At 33.0% G+C, this 24,265-nt stretch overlaps 1 protein-coding gene across 1 annotated transcript; it reads left to right on the top strand.

Moving 5' to 3' along the window:
- The first annotated feature begins 7,222 nt into the window (after window positions 1-7,222).
- Window positions 7,223-18,766, top strand: LOC133176387 (uncharacterized). The gene is made up of 8 exons (XM_061311507.1): window positions 7,223-7,331; window positions 7,815-7,959; window positions 10,242-10,357; window positions 12,888-13,551; window positions 15,124-15,337; window positions 15,509-15,582; window positions 17,164-17,283; window positions 18,542-18,766. The coding sequence occupies exons 1-8, from the start codon at window positions 7,224-7,226 to the stop codon at window positions 18,751-18,753; spliced, it is 1,653 nt and encodes a 550-aa protein (XP_061167491.1). The 5' UTR covers window position 7,223; the 3' UTR covers window positions 18,754-18,766.
- Window positions 18,767-24,265: the final 5,499 nt, after the last annotated feature.

Raw genomic sequence — 24,265 nt, 5'->3', positions numbered from 1 at the left:
GGGGGGCAAGGAGGGGAGGAGGGGGTAGCAGAATTATAATCATAAAGATTCTTAATGTTATCTGTTGGTTTTTACTTCTTTTTTTGGTCTTAAAAAATTTAACAATCTATTGATGAAAAATACTAGCACCTTAGAGGTAAAAATAAAACACACACTATGATAATGTATAAGTAATGTAACGCACTTTCTCAAAGTGACAACTAATGCAGATTTTTGATGAGCAGAGTTCTTACATCTTCCATTGTCAAGTTTCAAGTTTCACTTTTTTGTTATACACCCATTTAATATGATGATCTGTCCACAGGCAGTATAGTCTCTTGCTTACAGGCAGCAGTGCTAAGATATTCATCGTCATATTTTAACATTTGTTATTATTTGTTCTTTATTAACATTATGTAGGTTTAAAAAAGAATTGGAGTCAGAGAGACATAAACTGTCCCCAATTACATATGTAAAATCATCGTTGTTCGTTGGGGACCAGTGTTTGTGGATTTCATCCCCACACACAATAATAGTTCATTGAATCTTCTATATGTAAGAGTTGTTCACAAATTACATCCCAGGAACCAGTAAAACTTTGATTAGCCCACAAACACTGACTCCCATGAATTAAAATGATTCAAAATGGTTCAGTATTGGTGAATGACAAATATTTTTTTATTGGCCTATAAAAGATGTATAGCTATGTGCTTACTGTGATGTTATAAATACATGTATTGTTCTACTTTATAACTGATAGTTAACTTGATGTTAATAACTATACTATCTATGCACTTGAGAGACTGCCTGATGTTTTTTTTCCCCTTAACCGGTGATAGATTGGTTTTTGTTGGTTGGTGCAAACCGATTTCTCCGTATTTTACCTGTAATAAAGTATAAATTATTACAGAGTAATTGAGTAGTTTTCTTCTTTAGGAGAGCTAGTCAGGGTTTTTTCTTACATTCAATGTTTACTCACACCTTGTTTTTAAAATTCCCCTAAACAAAATCCACACAAAAGAAGTACGCAATTAAAAATGTTCAACAAATCATTTGAGAGGTCTCCGTTCAAATAAACAAAAAAATCCTAAATGATTCTTTTTTGTGGTGTTTTTATGAGATATTAATAAATACATGTAGATACAGTTGAACTTCAGGAACTTGAACATTGATATCTTAAATACATGTAGATACAGTTGAACTTCAGAACCTTGAACATTGATATCTTAAATACATGTAGATACAGATGAACTTCAGGAACTTGAACATTGATATCTTAAATACATGTAGATACAGATGAACTTCAGGAACTTGAACATTGATATCTTAAATACATGTAGATACAGTTGAACTTCAGGAACTTGAACATTGATATCTTAAATACATGTAGATACAGATGAACTTCAGGAACTTGAACATTGATCTCTTAAATACATGTAGATACAGATGAACTTCAGGAACTTGAACATTGATATCTTAAATACATGTAGATACAGTTGAACTTCAGGAACTTGAACATTGATATCTTAAATACATGTAGATACAGATGAACTTCAGGAACTTGAACATTGATATCTTAAATACATGTAGATACAGATGAACTTCAGGAACTTGAACATTGATATCTTAAATACATGTAGATACAGATGAACTTCAGGAACTTGAACATTGATATCTTAAATACATGTAGATACAGATGAACTTCAGGAACTTGAACATTGATATCTTAAATACATGTAGATACAGTTGAACTTCAGGAACTTGAACATTGATATCTTAAATACATGTAGATACAGTTGAACTTCAGGAACTTGAACATTGATATCTTAAATACATGTAGATACAGTTGAACTTCAGGAACTTGAACATTGATATCTTAAATACATGTAGATACAGATGAACTTCAGGAACTTGAACATTGATATCTTAAATACATGTAGATACAGATGAACTTCAGGAACTTGAACATTGATATCTTAAATACATGTAGATACAGATGAACTTCAGGAACTTGAACATTGATATCTTAAATACATGTAGATACAGTTGAACTTCAGGAACTTGAACATTGATATCTTAAATACATGTAGATACAGATGAACTTCAGGAACTTGAACATTGATATCTTAAATCCATGTAGATACAGATGAACTTCAGGAACTTGAACATTGATATCTTAAATACATGTAGATACAGATGAACTTCAGGAACTTGAACATTGATATCTTAAATACATGTAGATACAGATGAACTTCAGGAACTTGAACATTGATATCTTAAATCCATGTAGATACAGTTGAACTTCAGGAACTTGAACATTGATATCTTAAATACATGTAGATACAGATGAACTTCAGGAACTTGAACATTGATATCTTAAATCCATGTAGATACAGATGAACTTCAGGAACTTGAACATTGATATCTTAAATACATGTAGATACAGATGAACTTCAGGAACTTGAACATTGATATCTTAAATACAAGTAGATACAGATGAACTTCAGGAACTTGAACATTGATATCTTAAATCCATGTAGATACAGATGAACTTCAGGAACTTGAACATTGATATCTTAAATACATGTAGATACAGATGAACTTCAGGAACTTGAACATTGATATCTTAAATACATGTAGATACAGATGAACTTCAGGAACTTGAACATTGATATCTTAAATACATGTAGATACAGTTGAACTTCAGGAACTTGAACATTGATATCTTAAATACATGTAGATACAGATGAACTTCAGGAACTTGAACATTGATATCTTAAATACATGTAGATACAGTTGAACTTCAGGAACTTGAACATTGATATCTTAAATACATGTAGATACAGATGAACTTCAGGAACTTGAACATTGATATCTTAAATACATGTAGATACAGTTGAACTTCAGGAACTTGAACATTGATATCTTAAATACATGTAGATACAGATGAACTTCAGGAACTTGAACATTGATATCTTAAATACATGTAGATACAGATGAACTTCAGGAACTTGAACATTGATATCTTAAATACATGTAGATACAGTTGAACTTCAGGAACTTGAACATTGATATCTTAAATACATGTAGATACAGTTGAACTTCAGGAACTTGAACATTGATATCTTAAATACATGTAGATACAGTTGAACTTCAGGAACTTGAACATTGATATCTTAAATACATGTAGATACAGTTGAACTTCAGGAACTTGAACATTGATATCTTAAATACATGTAGATACAGATGAACTTCAGGAACTTGAACATTGATATCTTAAATACATGTAGATACAGTTGAACTTCAGGAACTTGAACATTGATATCTTAAATACATGTAGATACAGATGAACTTCAGGAACTTGAACATTGATATCTTAAATACATGTAGATACAGTTGAACTTCAGGAACTTGAACATTGATATCTTAAATACATGTAGATACAGTTGAACTTCAGGAACTTGAACATTGATATCTTAAATACATGTAGATACAGATGAACTTCAGGAACTTGAACATTGATATCTTAAATACATGTAGATACAGTTGAACTTCAGGAACTTGAACATTGATATCTTAAATACATGTAGATACAGATGAACTTCAGGAACTTGAACATTGATATCTTAAATACATGTAGATACAGATGAACTTCAGGAACTTGAACATTGATATCTTAAATACATGTAGATACAGTTGAACTTCAGGAACTTGAACATTGATATCTTAAATACATGTAGATACAGTTGAACTTCAGGAACTTGAACATTGATCTCTTAAATACATGTAGATACAGATGAACTTCAGGAACTTGAACATTGATCTCTTAAATACATGTAGATACAGTTGAACTTCAGGAACTTGAACATTGATCTCTTAAATACATGTAGATACAGTTGATCTTCAGGAACTTGAACATTGATATCTTAAATACATGTAGATACAGATGAACTTCAGGAACTTGAACATTGATCTCTTAAATACATGTAGATACAGTTGAACTTCAGGAACTTGAACATTGATCTCTTAAATACATGTAGATACAGATGAACTTCAGGAACTTGAACATTGATATCTTAAATACATGTAGATACAGTTGAACTTCAGGAACTTGAACATTGATATCTTAAATACATGTAGATACAGATGAACTTCAGGAACTTGAACATTGATATCTTAAATACATGTAGATACAGTTGAACTTCAGGAACTTGAACATTGATATCTTAAATACACGTAGATACAGATGAACTTCAGGAACTTGAACATTGATATCTTAAATACACGTAGATACAGTTGAACTTCAGGAACTTGAACATTGATATCTTAAATACACGTAGATACAGATGAACTTCAGGAACTTGAACATTGATCTCTTAAATACACGTAGATACAGTTGAACTTCAGGAACTTGAACATTGATATCTTAAATACACGTAGATACAGTTGAATTTCAGGAACTTGAACATTGATATCTTAAATATATGTAGATACAGTTGAACTTCAGGAACTTGAACATTGATATCTTAAATACATGTAGATACAGATGAACTTCAGGAACTTGAACATTGATATCTTAAATACATGTAGATACAGTTGAACTTCAGGAACTTGAACATTGATATCTTAAATACATGTAGATACAGTTGAACTCCAGGAACTTGAACATTGATATCTTAAATACATGTAGATACAGATGAACTTCAGGAACTTGAACATTGATCTCTTAAATACATGTAGATACAGATGAACTTCAGGAACTTGAACATTGATCTCTTAAATACATGTAGATACAGATGAACTTCAGGAACTTGAACATTGATCTCTTAAATACATGTAGATACAGTTGAACTTCAGGAACTTGAACATTGATCTCTTAAATACATGTAGATACAGTTGAACTTCAGGAACTTGAACATTGATCTCTTAAATACATGTAGATACAGATGAACTTCAGGAACTTGAACATTGATCTCTTAAATACATGTAGATACAGATGAACTTCAGGAACTTGAACATTGATCTCTTAAATACATGTAGATACAGATGAACTTCAGGAACTTGAACATTGATATCTTACATACATGTAGATACAGATGAACTTCAGGAACTTGAACATTGATATCTTACATACATGTAGATACAGATGAACTTCAGGAACTTGAACATTGATATCTTAAATACATGTAGATACAGATGAACTTCAGGAACTTGAACATTGATATCTTAAATACATGTAGATACAGATGAACTTCAGGAACTTGAACATTGATCTCTTAAATACATGTAGATACAGATGAACTTCAGGAACTTGAACATTGATATCTTAAATACATGTAGATACAGTTGAACTTCAGGAACTTGAACATTGATATCTTAAATACATGTAGATACAGATGAACTTCAGGAACTTGAACATTGATATCTTAAATACATGTAGATACAGTTGAACTTCAGGAACTTGAACATTGATATCTTAAATACATGTAGATACAGATGAACTTCAGGAACTTGAACATTGATATCTTAAATTTGATCTCTTAAATACATGTAGATACAGTTGAACTTCAGGAACTTGAACATTGATCTCTTAAATACATGTAGATACAGATGAACTTCAGGAACTTGAACATTGATCTCTTAAATACATGTAGATACAGATGAACTTCAGGAACTTGAACATTGATATCTTAAATACATGTAGATACAGATGAACTTCAGGAACTTGAACATTGATATCTTAAATACATGTAGATACAGTTGAACTTCAGGAACTTGAACATTGATATCTTAAATACATGTAGATACAGATGAACTTCAGGAACTTGAACATTGATATCTTAAATACATGTAGATACAGATGAACTTCAGGAACTTGAACATTGATATCTTAAATACATGTAGATACAGATGAACTTCAGAACCTTGAACGTTGATATCTTAAATACCATGGATATGTTGAAGTGAGTTGCAAGTCTCGACCACTTTTCCTTATGTATAGCTTAACCTCAATATTTCATATCCTCAGCTGTCTGGAAGTTTTTTCTTTGCCCCATCATGCAAGTCCTGAACTGTATATCATTATCCATCAGATTTATTTTTCTGATGTTATGATGATATATTATATAAATACTGCATGTAGTTGAGTTTAACATTGAAAATTTTCACCCCTTGAAAACCATTGTGAACCTCAGCTGCGCCTGGGTTGGCAATGGTTTTCTTGGGGTGAAATTTTTCAATGTTACACTCAACTGCATGCAATATTTATTATATTATACTCAATGTTTTATACAAATACATATTATAGTGAACCTTCCGCGCATGAATTCTGCGCAGTCAATATTTTTTGGAATAACTCCAGTCGTCAAGCAATGTTAACTGTTTCTATGCTGGAGAGCGTACTTTCATCATTCTCCCAGTTGATTCAATACAGAAGAGCTTTTTCTGAATACAATATATTATTATCACCTGCATATGGTGTTTATGTCTCCCAGTTGATTTAATACACAAGAGCTTGTTCTGAAGTTCTGAATACAATCAATTTCTAAACCGAGACAGGCCATCAACAAATAAGTTGATATTACAAAAGTATTAATAATCTTGTTTGAAGTCAATATTTCGAAAATTCTATGGTTAATACAATGACCTGGTTTGCAAATTACCCACTCAAGACATAGGTGTGACCAGTCAACTGGAAATGTTTACTCCTCCATGGCACCTGATACCACCTCTGATATTCTCAGGAGTCCACGTTGCTCTGCTCTCAAGTTTTGTCATATTGGATTTTTGAGCATGATCTTCACAAATCATTTAAGAATATTATACTTTCATGTAATTTAGTTGAATCTGATTCGTCGAGAAACATTTGTTAAAAAACACATGTTCACCCATCTTCTTTATTAATGATAACATTAAACTTTGATCAATTGTTTGAGTTTTGCCAGAAAATTCCATATAAAACTTTTCTCTGGCTTACGAGTACAATGCATCACTACTTTATTTATTTCTTAATTTATGACAAATAAAATGCGAAGTTTATAACTATAGTTTTCTTTCAAATAACTTAGTCAAAGTTTTAAGACATTTAAATTAGATAAAGAGCAAATATCGTATCTGACTTTAATCATTTTATATAAGACTTGATCATACGTAACACTTAAAATCACAAGATATAATAGATACACTCGTGATGACGAGATAAATATAGATCATACCCCTCTTGTGTTTACCTTTAAAGCAACAGTATGAAGACAGTAGTGGAAATCTCCATTTTGTTGTCCCTCTGGGGGACGGTGATGTCACACCTCTGTCTGGTCACTCCCATGCAACGGGGGGACATGGACATACAGAAGGTGGGTAGAGTACATAAATTATTTCATACAATCCTCAATGCGGGTACACGTTTTTCATACATTAGCTAGAGAGGCTTAGCAAACTCACATGTACTCGTACGTGTAATTACAAGTAAGAATTACACGTACACTTACTTTTCCTGTTTAGCAATGTATAATACATGTATGTACAAAGTGTTTTTAGATTTAGAAGTTTCGTCATTAAAAAAAATTCAGAAAGCACAAGAAATTTATTATGTATATCACTGTTTCAAGTATATATATTTATAAGAAATAATTTGAAAAGAGCTCAAAAAAATTTAATCCGTCAAAGCATATTGTGTATTTTTAAAACGCTCTGTAAAATAATATGGTAGCTCAAGTGAAAACGCACAGATTTAACATCGAAATTAACCAATGACCCAGTAATAGATATCATTATCTTTACGGAAATGCTATATATATCATTATATGAGGTAAAGACAGACCTTTTTTTGGTTATAGAGCGGAAGCCCCACTTGTTTCCGTCACGGTGCCCCGTGTGGTGGAGAGAATCCTAGTTCGGGTCCTTTTGAAACCTTTACTGGGGGCCAGCAGGTGTTTATTAAATGGCTACAGAATTTTAACCATTATGAAATTGGATATCCAGGTAAAAATTCCTGATTTTTTTTTTTTTGGAATACATATATTACAACGTTTTATTTGGTAAGTCACGATACTGCCTTCGATAATAATTTGGTTATATTTTGATATGCAATTATTAATTACATGTACTTGTTCCGTATTTCCACGTACTTTTTTTATTCTACTGAGACACACAATGCTAAAGAACTCCATCGACAGTTTGGTACCTTTAGCCTTTGTCGGTAACTTGTATCCACTTAAATTAGGGAAGCAAGAGAAAGGGCAGGATGCAATATGTTTATACACATTTATTTCTGAATATAACGTAAATGATTTTCAAAGCATAATAAAAGTTTTGAATAAGGTGCCCTTTTCTCATTTAAAAATATCATTACTGTTTCCATCGGCAAAGCTATATCTAAGTGCGTATTGGCTTAAATACATGTATAGTTGAGTTTACAATGAATGTGCACACTCCTTTTAATAAACATTAATTTAAAGTACTAAATACAATGTTCATTTAATAACTAGTTATATAATTTGTACTTACATATATATATATATATATATATATATATATATATATATATATATATATATATATATATATATATATATATATATATATATATATATATATATATATATAAGGGATGGCAATCGATTACAGAATTGTTAATCGGTTAACTGCAAGATGTTCCGACCGATTAACCGGTTAATCGTATCAAAATGCACATTTTCTTGACAATTGTTTTTCAAGTAGCTCTGTCCATATATTACACAAATAGACCCAAATAAAACGATAGAAGTTAAAACTCTCCATTAGTCTTGATTCTGGATCGGAAAAATACGGGTACATATTATTTTTTACTTAAATTTCAGTAGACAAAAAAATTGAGAAAACCATGAAAAAAGCTTAAGAAATCTTTGATAATTTTCCAGAGCAGATGTCACAAAAGTTCTTTCTGCATTTTCACTACGAAAATCAAAACTACATGTCTATAGCCCTTAATTTACAATGTTTGTTTAATGAATAAGGCCAAAATAAAAAAAATACCTTAAGTTTGTTTCCCCTAACGCGACCGACCTAATTAAATCCTGCCGACTGAAAAGTGTTTTAAATAAGATTATTCAAATATTTTTTTTTAATGTTTATCAACTTTTATAAAATACAATATCATGAAAACCCGTTCTTATCAGAAATTCAGAATGTATTTTCAAAGCTGCTGTCAGAAAAAAATTATTTACCTACCTACCTATCCAACTTCAAATTTTAGGGTCGGGTTAGGGGAAACAAAGATATTTTTAATGATGGCCTAAATTGGATTGAAAACTGAAAACGACAAACACACCAATCCACAGTGCTCAATGATTCATTATTATTATCATTAAAGAACTACGTGACAGTCAGTAACTACATGGTGTTTTCACAGTAATTAACACTACATAAACTGACCAATTACACAACGGTCTCAATCTGGAGATTCATAATTACATGTAAGTCTAAATTAGATCCTTTTAATCCTAAATGATCATCCTTTGCGCAGAGATTTCTTTTTTTTTTTTAAATAAATTTTTTAAAAATGTGTTCAATTTAACAAATATTTTATTTTTTCCGATTAACCGATTACAGATTTTCTAATCGATTGCCATCGTTCCGACCGAGTAATCGGTTAACCGGTTACAAATTGCCACCCCTAATATATATATATATATATATATATATATATATATATATATATATATATATATATATATATATATATATATATATATATATATATATATATATATATCATAATTACTTTGATTTTGTGATATTTTTATTTTACATTGATCATGTTGATTGATGGAAAAATAAAAGCTACCGAAATAGTTTGATAAAATAACTTCTTTTCCTTTTGAGTAAGAAAAGAGCAGAATAAATAACGATATATGTATGCATTCTTCTTGGGGGGGGGGGGGGGGTCATGCTATAGGATAGAGACACTATAGATCAACTCGCTTTGGATTTACTTAGTGAAGTTTTCTTTTAATACACACACACACACCCTCACACACACACACACACACACACACACACACACAGCAGAAAACGTACACAGCCTCAGTCGTTTTATCGTGAAAGCTTAATAAATGCAATGTATATAACTTCTACTGCTTTTTTTTCAAATACAAGTATTAGTGATTATAATGGACTCTTCAATCCATGATGTATGACTCTTAGCTCCATGAACAGGAAAAGACGGGAGTTAGTTCAATAGTTAAAATAGTTAATTTTGAAGAAAGCTTAATCTTTTCTGACAGGGTACATGGATGTGTCTCTGGCCCCCTACAATTCCGATGATTGGCAGGTGCTGGCCTTTGCCCCTGATGAATATGTATATAATCAGGACCACCAACAGAACTACACAGCGTTCGTGGTATGTAAAACTAGTAACAAGTTTAAAAAATAACGCCCCCTATCTTTTGTCTTGATTATGACATCTTTTCAGATTTTTTCTCATAATAAAGAGAATTTTTTTTCTCGAAATTACGAGATCATTTGTCGTAATTACAAGATAGTGGGGCATTATTATTATTTTTTTTCATTTGAAACTACATTTCTCCGTTATTACCCGATCATGACAAGAAGCACACGGCGGATGTGACCGGTCGACTGGGGAAGCTCACTCCTCCATGGCACCTGATCCCACCTCTATATTTTGAGGTCCGTGTTTGCTCTGCTTCAAATTTGTATCGTTTCATTGGACTTTCAATTTTGAATACTGTGCGTTATCTTCATATTTCACGTAATAGGCTTTCGTAGAAATCGAATTTCTATAGCTAATTACTAATTAGAGTTTTGACATTACTTGGTCCCGCATTGGACCGATTTGAAGGTCTTCTAAGAAAAAACATACTGATTACTTGAAGTGCTATTAATATTAATGTCTTTTTTCTTTTTTTTAACCCCCCCCCCCGTAATCGAAGATTCGGGGGTATTTAGTTTTTGCTCTGCCCGTCTGTCTGTTTGTGCTCAAAAAAGTTTAACCTTGCCCATAACTTTTGATTGGCTGAAGCTATGGGTTTCATATTTCACATGTGTATCCCTGATGATAAGACCCTTCTTTGGGTACCAACTTATTTGACCTCTTGACCTTGACCTTTGCGTTTGACCCACTTTCAAAAACTTTAACCTTGACCATAATTTTTGAATGGTTGGTTCTTAGGCATTTATATTATATATGTATATTCCATGTGACAAGGCCATCCTTTGGACATTAATAATTTTGACCCCCGACCTTGATCTTAAAGTTTGACCTTATTTTTTAAAAAAAAACTTTAACCTTGGCCATACATTTGGTGCTAAGGCTTTCACATTTCACAAAATGTAAACTTGTGACAAGACCTTCCCCACGGTATCAATAATTTTGACCTTGACCTTTGAGTTTGACCTACTTTTGAAAAACTTTAACCTTGGTCATAATTTTGAACAGTTGGTGCTACTGCTTTTATATTTCAAATGTGTATTCCTTTTGACAAGACCTTTCTCTGGGTACAAATTATTTGATTTGATTTAAGAAGATGGGCGAACAAGGCGAGCGAAATTTTCTTTGATATTTCATCTAGCATTTAAGTATACTATATGTAAAATCTCCACAGTTTGCAAAAATCTCACAAAGATTTAAGTTATTTGAAATGGAATAGCACACACCAACTGAAGAGGGCAAAACGGATCATTTTCTCATACTATAACGCAATTTTTCGATATGAGTATTTTTGAAAGGACAAGGTATGGTACATGTAACGGTTGAACCTGGCCCCTTATTTGATGTAAAAATCAGATAGTTTGTAGTTAAAAACTTAAAATAATGCTTGTTTTAAAACCAGCTCTAATTTTTCAAAGCTTACACAGAGGCCACAAGAAGGTGCAAAAGTAGGACATTTTCCCGAATTTCCTCAATTCTGGTAGAATTTTGTCAAATTTGAGATACTTTTCACTTCGGGAAACATAGAGCACAAGCTTGCCTATCTGGGATTTTTATAAACAAGATGCATCTGATACTAGTGTGTGAAATATACAAATTTGGTACATAGGCAAGCTTGTGCTCTATGTTTCCTGAAACAAAATGTGTTGTAAAATCGATGAAAATTTGCATAAAAATGAGAAAATTCGGAAATTGATATATTATCTAACCTTCCTGTGACTTCTGTGTAACCCATAACTTAGAACCAATACTCATTTTGTGGCAGGGGTGACAACAGATTTTTTATTGATAAACTGTTGCATCATTCTCAAAGACACCTCAAACCAGCTAGGGGCCAAAAAGGGGTCTTAGCCTATCTTGTCCTTTATTCTCAGAGTTTGCGTAAAAATATACATTTTTGGTTAACAAAAACATGGAGCAAAGACCCACCATACCTTAAAAATACACTTTTATGACACAACATTTGCATCTTTCCGAGAAATACCTGAAGTCCATTTAGTCAAGGGTCATATCACAAACATGATTTAAATGCCACCATTCATCAGGAGCCTTGTACATAGTGGTTAGCGTGTTAGTCTCAAAGGAAAATGATATTTAGGATTTTTATTGCTAGGGTTCGAACCCCACGAATACCACACTATTTTTTAATAACAGAATAATTTTAGCCGAGAAAATTTTCCTCAGAAAAGTTTTGTTTATAATAATTTGATTAATTTCATAAATTTCAATTAGAACTTTACTCTTAATACTAAATTCACAAATTGAATATGATTTTTATACATCTGCAGCTATAGGCATTCTGCACGCCTTGTTCACCCATTTCTTTTAATACTTATCAGCTTAGTCAATATTGACAATTTTCTTCTGAATATCAAACCATATTTACCTCTCTAAATGTCAAATATTTTATGAATCGTTGCTTCCAAGCTTAGTATGTTTCGGGGCACGACACTAGTTCAAAAGTTTTCACTGTATAATATAGGTACTGCCAAACAAAGCATGCGAGCACTGTGTTCTGCGGGCTCGATATGAGTCCCATAAACCCGGGGAGCAGACATTCTACCAGTGCGCCGACATCTCCATAAAGGAATCGCCAAAAATCCCCACCAAAGTCAGCGAGCCTGTTACCGCTCTGTTACAGCACACAGAATACCAAAGAGCCTTCAAAAAGTATGCAATGATCACCAAGGACGCACTCAATGACGTCAACTATGACGTGTCTTTGAGGGGCTTCGCTTATTCACCGTTTGATCCCAACACTTTGTTCATTGTGAATGTGACATTAGATGGTTTAATACACCCATTTGGAAAGTTTGACATGCGCGTTGACTTACAAATAAATAAAAACATAAACAAAACACAACGCAGTTTAATCATCAATGAAATAGTTAAAAAAAGGGAACTTTCTCCTAGTTTTATTCTCGATTCTATGGTTACTGTGAACTATTGGAATAATTTAGTTGTGATGTACAACGCTCTGGGTGATTATGACAAGCCAACGCCTATGCTGGCTGAGTTTGACACGCATCAAGGTACTATGAGCTCGTCACACATCGAGGAATTTGATGGGAGTCCCATCAATGCATTACTGTCAAATCAGGACGGTACTTACTACACCTTCAGCATTGAGAATGCGGGTCAAAAAGGTAGTTGCATATCTTGCATCTTCATGGGTACATGTTTTGCACTACTAATTCGTATATACTAATAATACAGAAAATATTTTCATGTATATTTGGACAAACTACAGTCTTAGGAGGAAAAAACTGAGTTAAGGAATGTTTCTTTATTGTTTCCGGTGATCGTAGTTGAGGGGAAAAACCCAAATAAGAATGGCAGTGTCTCTCGATTTATAGATAGACAATGTAAACAACATTGTCTTTATATGATTTTTATCCTTAACTTTGTTTTTGACTTTGAAAGAAATTGTTTATATCGTAACACACTTCGTTCAACAACATGAATATTCGAGTTCAACTCTATTGAGACGAGAAGTGTAAGGTCTATTGAGAAGAGAAGTGTAAGGTCTATTGAGAAGAGAAGTGTAAGGTCTATTGAGAAGAGATGTGTAAGGTCTATTGAGAAGAGAAGTGTAAGGTCTATTGAGAAGAGATGTGTAAGGTCTATTGAGAAGAGATGTGTAAGGTCTATTGAGAAGAGAAGTGTAAGGTCTATTGAGAAGAGAAGTGTAAGGTCTATTGAGAAGAGATGTGTAAGGTCTATTGAGAAGAGATGTGTAAGGTCTATTGAGAAGAGATGTGTAAGGTCTATTGAGAAGAGAAGTGTAAGGTCTATTGAGAAGAGAAGTGTAAGGTCTATTGAGACGAGATGTGTAAGGTCTATTGAGAAGAGAAGTGTAAGGTCTATTGAGAAGAGAAGTGTAAGGTCTATTGAGAAGAGAAGTGTAAGGTCTATTGAGAAGAGATGTGTAAGGTCTATTGAGAAGAGATGTGTAAGGTCTATTGAGAAGAGAAGTGTAAGGTCTATTGAGAAGAGATGTGTAAGGTCTATTGAGAAGAGAAGTGTAAGGTCTATTGAGACGAGATGTGTAAGGTCTATTGAGAAGAGAAGTGTAAGGTCTATTGAGAAGAGATGTGTAAGGTCTATTGAGAAGAGATGTGTAAGGTCTATTGAGAAGAGAAGTGTAAGGTCTATTGAGAAGAGAAGTGTAAGGTCTATTGAGAAGAGATGTGTAAGGTCTATTGAGAAGAGAAGTGTAAGGTCTATTGAGAAGAGATGTGTAAGGTCTATTGAGAAGAGATGTGTAAGGTCTATTGAGAAGAGAAGTGTAAGGTCTATTGAGAAGAGATGTGTAAGGTCTATTGAGAAGAGAAGTGTAAGGTCTATTGAGAAGAGATGTGTAAGGTCTATTGAGAAGAGAAGTGTAAGGTCTATTGAGAAGAGATGTGTAAGGTCTATTGAGAAGAGAAGTGTAAGGTCTATTGAGAAGAGAAGTGTAAGGTCTATTGAGAAGAGAAGTGTAAGGTCTATTGAGAAGAGAAGTGTAAGGTCTATTGAGAAGAGATGTGTAAGGTCTATTGAGAAGAGAAGTGTAAGGTCTATTGAGAAGAGAAGTGTAAGGTCTATTGAGAAGAGAAGTGTAAGGTCTATTGAGAAGAGAAGTGTAAGGTCTATGCGTGTAAAAATACTTGAGAAGAAAAGTCGTCATGGATAATAACTCAGATTTTCTTTTTAATGTATTCATTGATTATATGTAGGTTACAATTTTGTTGTCGGACAACTTTATTTGATCAAAAATACCTTGCCCTACCACTTCCGGAAGTTAATATCAAGTGGACCGGAACCTCTCTATGTGAACTATCAATGGGCTGAGCTGGATATGGAGAGACAACTTTTGTTTGTGCTGATGGGCAACGAGAATAGTCCTGACCGGCTGCTGGCCAAACTCTACACATATGACATCAAGAAAAAGTTAATGCATTAAATTTACGTATACTGCCCGAATTTGCACAATATTTATTTGAATATGAGATTTAGATATAATTTTATATAGATAAATCATTATAAAAATCTAGTATGGAATAAGTATATACCTGCATCTATGCTTTCCTCGTATGCCTATAAACAACTTTTTTGTTTCAGAAATCTCTCCAGTATTGTGGATCTGAACGTTGAGATGTACGCATACATGAATTTTCACTACTACAGAAAAACAGGTTTGTATATTTTTTTTTTACCATGGTCTATATTGAAATGAAGAGGATTTAAGTGGGACAGTAAATGAACAATAGAATGACCTTGTATATAAATTGAAAGACAATACAGTAAAAATCTAAAATAAGTTATTTTGTTCACCTCTGTAATTTCTTAACAATTAACATGATTAATAATCTTATTCAAACACCTAAAACTGTGTGCCACATATTATATCTTAACATTCAATCGGTGTTCTAACGGTTGTTACTATTTGTCCATAGAAATATGTCAGTACAAACCTAATAAGTGTTTTGTTTTGTCGAGGACCAATAACAGAAAACAAATTTATAACGAAATTAATTACAATCAAAGGATTTTCTCGTCTGCGCAGTCATCTTGTTGTGTACCGATTACATAACTGAAAAAGGACTACTCTTAATTAATCACAGCATTGCCAAAACGGCAAGGATGTAAATTTATCGGTTTCTTTAAAAGCGAAAATAACACTGGCATGATTTTTTTCTCATAAATTGAATGACATTACGTCGTTTTATCCGCCAAGTTACCGTTCAGATTTTGCAACTTGCCGTCTCAAGAATCATTGTTGGCAGGCACGTGACGTACGTAATTCAATACCAGATGACGTTCTGCCAAAGCATTAGTTTGCAATCTTTTTATATGAAAATGACCTTGCTTAATGTTGAATAAAAGAAGATTCGAAACAAACGAAGTAAGGTATACATAATTAGTTTCCAACCTTATATGACCCAGGCAAACCTGGAGAAGATCCGTGGAATTGGAGGCAAAAGAGGCAGGTTTTACCTGGGTCCAATTGAAAAACATAACCCAAAACAGAGTCCGCTGGCGCGGTGTGGTTGCGGCTGTATGCTCCCCAAGGAGCGAACAGGAATATATCAAGTCAAATGTCGAAAAGAGGAGGACCGAGTTCAATCTGGAATTTGAAAGGGGGGAGGGGGGATATTGAATATTGCCAAAAAATAATAATAAAGTGCCTGTTATTCAATAGCATTACTTAAAAATCCGTTTCTATGAATTACACAAAATTTAATTTGTATGCAAGCACTGTGACGTATGAGCAATATTCTACATTCGACGTGTTCGAGGTCACGCAACATATTTCAGATATGTTGTCGATCTAGCTCTGCATGCATTGTTAAAATACATTTTTTCATTACACAAGTGTTTTGGAACCTCCCCCTTTCTCCATCCCGTTTCACATAACTGCTGGGCTGTTGGACTTTTATTATATTTTTTTATAAACTTTTTTGGACATATGTACAAAGTCTTCCAATATAAAAACAACAGAAACAAAACTTTAAAAAAAAACAACAAAAAAAAAAAAAACAAAAACAAAAACAAAACAAAACACTGACTTACATGTACATAAAGAAGAAGGTCGGCACAATGACAATGATATAGCTCAATAAACATTAATTATGTGTTAATTATGTATCTCCAATACATGTAGTTGAAAATTGAATAGAAAATGAAATGCAAAATATTTAATCTACAAACGTCAGTGTTGAGAGCAATTGATTTATTGCAGGCATCTTTAATTCAGCGTGTGTTGTGTGTTGTAGGCATGTTGTATGCTGTATCGCCAGGGATCTTTTATACTCTTCGCTATCCTTTCTACAGCCTGATTGAAATCAACCCGGCTACCGGAAAAATCACCCGCTCATTCAAGTTCGCAGACTGGGGTAAAATGATGTTTTCCTAGTTTATCATGATTGTATACTGCAATTTTTCTATATCAGAAATAAAATATATGCCTTCAATTTTTTTTGTGACATATTAATTTATATTTTTGAAATTATATTTCATCATATTATAGATATTGAATTAGAATAAATTGGTTTATTTTGGGGGGTCACATTTAAATGCAATTTAAATTAAATTGGTGCAAACTTCTATTTGGTCTGAACAAAGACACACTCAGGTGAGCTGACTTCCTTTTTTCCTTAGCGATCTTATATATGTTGTATACGTGTACCGGTTATATATTATTATATGGAACTTTTCAAGAAACGCAAAGCCCGCTATTAAGATGTCAGTTGATAAATAATTTGCCTAACAATTTGGTTCCTATGTTCTAAATTTGAACTAACAATGAGTGAAAGTCAATAGTCTAGGTGTTGCTTAATTAACAATATATTCACCAAACGACAATGCCAGAGACAATTTACCCAACCTTTTCAACTAAAACTATTAATAATTAATCGTTTCACAGTAAGTGTAATTAAAACTCAAACCACTCAAAAGATGTTTTTAAAAATGCTAGTTCATTTGACAGTCCCTATAGTACCAATATATGAATTCAAATCGAGTATAATCAAAATACCGTTTATCAAGGAATGGTTAAAGTAATTTTTTTTCCTTTTGGTAAGATTCTGAGAACGAGGATTCTCTTTGGGGATATTTGGAATGACTTGTTTTTATTTTAGTTTCTTCCTATACCGTCTTTAATAACATTAAAAACAGAGTTCAGTTATGACTTAACTTAAACAATAAAATGCTTTCTTTGCTTGTTAGTACGGGAATTAATGTTGCAGCTGTTGCTGACAAAATGCATATGTATTTTTTTCTGCAATAGCTGTAACGTTAATTCCCGTACTAACAAACAAAGGAAGACATTTTATTGTTTATATTAATATTTGTACAAATAATCATTTAAAGTAGGATTTAGTAGATGATATAGTGTATCATTGATATGTACGCCATTGTACGTTTCATTGATGGAATAGCCACTGCTCAAAAAACACAGGTGATATGCTTATTACTGCTTACTGACTGATAAACAGCAATGATTTTCTTAAGAAATAAAGGAGATAAAATTCAGTGGATGTAAATATATGAATTTAAAGTGTACGTTTGGTGGAAGGTGAACTTGGATCCAAATTATGCTGGATAAAACAGACCATCCCTCTGTTTGTAACTTAAAATTCTTACCATTTGTAGGTTACTTTCGGGGTTACTTTGGAGGCGCCGTGTTTGGTGGCCTAGATCAAGACACTGGCATCCTGTACCACGTGATGACCATGCAGGACACTAATGCTGAAGTCATCGCTAGTATTGACGTCAACAGCGGAAAAGTGACGTACTCACAGATGACGAATCTGAAGCACGTGCATAACCTCGCACTAACAAACAACAAATTCAACGGAAAATAAGTTTCTCCTAGTAGTAGATGTATTTGAAATTAAAATGGAAATGAAAAGGATTTTTTTTTTGATGCCCAGAAAGATGTAGCTTAAATAATGCTACAGCAAGTCTCTCTAACATTTCCCATGTAGAACCAGAAGGAAGCTACTGATTCATTCCAAACTTCTTAGTCTAGTCAAACGTTCAATTTTGGATGAACGGCCATCTGCTAGGGTCGCCTTGAAAAATGGTATCTATAAATAAGGTATAGTCTAACACTAAAAGAATGTTCTGGAAGTGTGTGCACTCCAAAAAAATGCAACATCCATGCAAGTTCGGATTCCAGAAACTGTGTGTCAGGTACAGTAACCGAATCATAAGTGGAAATATGCATCCATAGATGCATCAACAAAGCACATTTGGTCAGTTAGGACTTACAGTTTCTCAGGAATAGATCTGGTCCAAAAATGGATCTTTCATATGGAAAATGAGGTCAGATCTGCAACCAAAGTAGGTCTGATAGTGAGCATCATTCATGCAAGCTTTGGTTAGGGTAGGGCTTATATAGTTACTTGAGAATGGACTTCTCATTAAAACCTGAACCTGGGACGACGAAAAGTTTAGCATTTAATTTATCTCGTATCAATCCAGTTTTTCTTAAACTCAAGTTCCTTCAGTTTATCAATTATCACAAGACGAGAAACCCGCCGACAATCTAAGAAATACGAAACTGAGTTGGAGAAAAACCAGTACGTATATTTCTACTCCACACATTTTATTTTCTTTAAACTACATTATTACTTTTAGGATTATGGCAACCAATCAAATACTCGCTATAATTTCTCTAAACAAAGGTCGTCAAGGTAGAACTTAAAGCCATTGGGAATGGATCTGCAATTACTTTAAAGGAATTTCATACTAATTTTATGCATACTAAAGAAGTTAATTAACGCTTCGTTCAAATTAGACATACCTGAAGGTTGACTGATGTTATCTTGCTTGCTTTAACTTAATTGCAATAGATGATGATTGCTAAGAAGCGTCAGTAATAAATAAGTACAAACTGAAGCAAGCTTTGGAGTATCCATGGAACATTTAAAGGACGTGATAATTTACTCTCTTTTGATTCAGATTTTAGGTAAGAAATTGACATACTTTGCCCAGAAACCTTTTAATCCATTATACAAATGCCCCAGGAAATTTTTAAGCTCTAAATGATTTCTGACCTTCATGGATTTCACCTTCGCCTTAACTGTCATCAGCCATCATCAAAATTAATATCTTTCTGATATCAATTAAATTTCATGATCACTGTTATAGCTAAAAAAGACAAACAGCCAGACTGGAAAAGAATCCTCTCTCCCAGTGCCATAAGGGACAATAACATCGTTTAAGCACGTGGTCATCAATGTCATCTCGGTGTTTCTTAAAATGGATATTCATTTGTGTTTAAAAACATGTTGTTTTACAACGATATTAAAGGTGCTTGGACACAGATTTGAAGTTAATATTTTCTCAAATTTTCTGTATAATTTTATGACTTATATGTTGCTATAGCATTTCATACTTAAACATAATAAAAATCTTATTTCATCTCGAAGTTATTAAAACTTCGAATTTCTGGACGCGTTGGATTGACACATCCTTGCGCTTTCAAATATTTTAATTTTATTCTTAATACTCAGAAAAGTGGCAATTTTGTTGTGTATTAATGAAAAATATTAAAACTATTACCCAGGAAATTCAGAGTAGAAATGTTCGAAAGCAAAACCCACTCACAGTATTGTAAGTCCGTGCTCAGTGGTTTGTGCAGAGTTTAACAATTGAACACACCCGGTGAATCTTAAACATTAACAATAACAGAGCTCGTGCCCTGTTGACAAAAACAGTTTACGTTTCACGGGTGTGTTCAATTTGTTAAACTCTGTACACATCACAGAGCACGGACTGACAGTATTGGTGAGGTGGTTTTGCTTTCGAACATTTCTACTCTGAATTTTCTGGATTATAGATGTAATATTTTTCATTAATACATAACAAAATCGCTTCTTTTCTTAAATATTAAGGATAAAGCTAAAATTTGTGTAAGTGCAAAGATGTGTTAATCAAACGCGTCCCGGAATTCGTAGTTCCAATAATTTTCCAGATAAAATAAGTTTTTAATTATATTTTCGTGTGAAATGCTATTGCAATATATAAGTCGTGATATTATACAGAAAATTTGAGAAAATATTAAGTTCAAATCTGTGTCTAAGCACCTTTAATGGAATTTTAGATAATTTAAAAAGCTTAAGCCAGATGAAATATCACATGGGTTTAATAGCAGATGATAAAAACTTTTTTTTTTTCATAAATCATGAAAATAGCATCTAAACGAATCTGTTTATACAAGTAATTTGAATAATTTAGCCGTGTAGTATCATTTTTTTTATTCGCAGTTTCTCAATAATGCCCTATAAAATGACTGGAAAATGTTAAGATTTATGATGACAAATGAGGACAAGTGATAACAAAAAGAAAGAAAAAATTTGAACATCATAGGAAGTCTTCAGTTTATTAACATTTTAAATATTTGATACATGCATAATTTACAACCAGAATAAGTTCTGAACGTAGCATCTGTCCTTAAGGACATACGCAACGTACCTTACCTACTGATAATTTTTCAAGATATTCTGGATTTAAGATTATAGTGCCATCAGATATTCGTAGACGAAAAATCAGCATGCAATACCAGGGGTTTTGAAAAGATATCAATTGATGAAAATTCTTGTATAATTCAAAGAAAAATAAACAAAAAATTACCAAACATATATTCTAGATGTTTTGTTTATCCAAACATGTTTTAGAAGAAGTGTGCACAACAGCATATATAGACATTTAAATGTAGCACACAGTTCCTTTAAGTATTGGAACTCTTCAACTCCAGGGAAAAAGACAATAAAGTTCAAACTACGTTGCGTATGTCCTTAAACAGGTAATAAATAGACAGCACAAACTGAGGAGGACAATTGTTGCCCTCGTAAACATATTCAATAGTCTTCGTCTAAGAGGACAATTTTATCAGAGCTCTTTTTTTTTATTAAATTGCTTAATAAATAGAGAATAATACATGGCAAAATCTGTATCACACCCCATATCAACCCGAGACTCCAATATCAGCCCGAGGGTCGAAGGTCAGAGGGCTGATATTGGTCGAGGGTTGATATGGGGTGTGATAGTACTGATTTTGACATGTATTGTTGTTTTTATTATACATGTATATTTGAAAATTTCAAAATTTGCCCGTAATTAAAATAGATATGCATTTCTCATCTGTTTTTGTTGTGTATCTGTTTTTAAAATATTTCAAAGTTTAATGGCCAATAAAAATTAAAGTAATAATAACTACATAATGTTGAATGACAACATATTCAATGAAGAATTAAATTAACAACATTAACAGTAAGACAGGATATTGCTTCAACTCTTCTCTGTGACGTTTCTTTGTTTTCAGTTTACTCTTTATATAAATTAATTGTTACATTTCCATTAATGGTGGAACTGGTGAAGATACCTTTAAGCTGGGGAAATGGAACTGATGCACTTGCAGACATATTGTTAATAATATCATTAATGAATTCATAGTTCCCAATTTCTTGGAGAACATTTTCAAGCCCACCAAGATCATCGTTGATTTCCTCTGCTACATCCGTTGTTTTTCCCTTGGAAAAGTTGCTCAATAGATCTGACATACCTTTTTGTTGGTTGATAGATGCAGTGCTGTAGTTGTTAATTGAGGCAATATTTTTATGGCCAGAATGTTGCTGCACTAGAGTTGGCGGAATCCGCTGCAGGAATATCGCAAATGTCTCGAATTTCATTTTTGCTTCGTAACCAGGTTAGGATCTTGTTTACGTCTGTGGATGTTTTCCGTACTGTATTTGGGTTCCGCATATATATTCATGACAAAGTTTTCTTTGAATTTTCTGATTCTATCGGTTCATCTAGTTACCCAATTCTCCTTGCTAATGATGCTAATTCTGTCCCCCATTTCTATCTCTCTTGGTGATCGTCTGTCCATTGTTTACATAACTATCGTCTGCTCCCAAGCGGAAAAGACTCCGAATGAAAAATACAAAGATGTTCCGGAAAGGTGTATTACAGGGTATGATAAAGGGTGAAATAAAGGGTGCTGATACAGGGTGTATATTAAAGGCAGCGTGCCTGTGTTCATATCAGGGATGCAAAAATCCTGTATTATATTACAAATATATAAAAAAGATAAAGATCGACCCGTCATAGTCAAACACCAGGTAATATATTTATGGTAAAATCCACGAGTGTAATCAAAATCGAAAAGATATACTTATTTTGCACACACACACACACTCGTAATTTGTCAGTCATTTGGGATGGCTGCTTTTAACAATCGTTTTTGACCTCAAATACCCGGCCAGTAAACACGTACAAGCCATATTTTTGGAATCATGCAATAAAATTTATCCGAGATAGAAATTATTCGTCATTTTTTTTCAAGTTCATAATGATTGACATATGGATGTCACTTTAACAGGATGTTTCTCTGAACCATCTTGACCTTTAAATAAGTTCGAGCATGAAACGTGTGTTTTATTGTACACTTCTATCATTAATACATATAAGTTTGAACTTCTTTTGAGTTAGAGCCTTTGCCATATGTAGTTTTGAGCTTTGTTTCTTGTCTCTAGAGCTGTTTGTTACTTGTAACTCGATCAAATACATTCATTTGTTTTTCGACGTTCTGTCAGTTAGCAATAGTTATTTTCATTCCTTGTCGACTCCGTATATCCCAGTTCACTCGAAATATATGTTATCATAGAATCTTTAATATATGTTTCATATTTGGACGTTTTACTAATTACAGATGTTGATGGCAAACTAAGAACTGGACTATATAAAAATTGGGACGGCTTCAGCTTTTCCATCAATTTCTATTCATATATTGTACTATCGCTTGCATATGGAGTTAATGTCTCTCAAATGATTCGGTACGCAAAAGCATGTTGAGAGTACGATAAATTTTGAAAGCCGTGACAGGATACTGAAAGTTGATGTTACAGGGCATTCTACAATATTGTTAAAAGTCGGCTTTTGCAAATTCTTTGGTGATCATAGTAATTAACCTTGTTTGTAAATGCAACCTGTCGTTGGACCGTATTTTGACTGATATAAATCATATCAATTGATAAGCCATTGTTTTATTCTGATTTTGAGTACGAATTACCCTGTTTGCCTGATCAATTCGGAGAGCTCACGATGGGTGTGCCTTGTTCGACAGAGAATGTTTACTCATCAAAGGCACATGATACCAACCCTGGTGTTTTAATTAAGGGGTCCGTATTTTTGCCCAATTCACTCTTTGTATTCTTAACAGGATTTGATATTGATCACTGTTCGTTTCCCACTTTTCATAATTGACAAGGCTAATTTATAATTAACTGGACGATACACATTAGCCATTAGAAACATTTCTAATCTGTATCTTTTAAATTTTGAATATACATTTTCCGTCATCTTTAT

The sequence above is a fragment of the Saccostrea echinata genome, unplaced genomic scaffold, assembly GCF_033153115.1.
Source record: "Saccostrea echinata isolate AGI-Se365-2 ecotype Australia unplaced genomic scaffold, CSIRO_AGI_Sech_v1 ptg000075l, whole genome shotgun sequence".
Classification (NCBI taxonomy): Eukaryota; Metazoa; Mollusca; class Bivalvia; order Ostreida; family Ostreidae; genus Saccostrea; species Saccostrea echinata.
The sequence above is the reverse complement of the archived record's forward strand: the minus strand, read 5'-3'. Positions and strand labels throughout refer to the sequence as shown.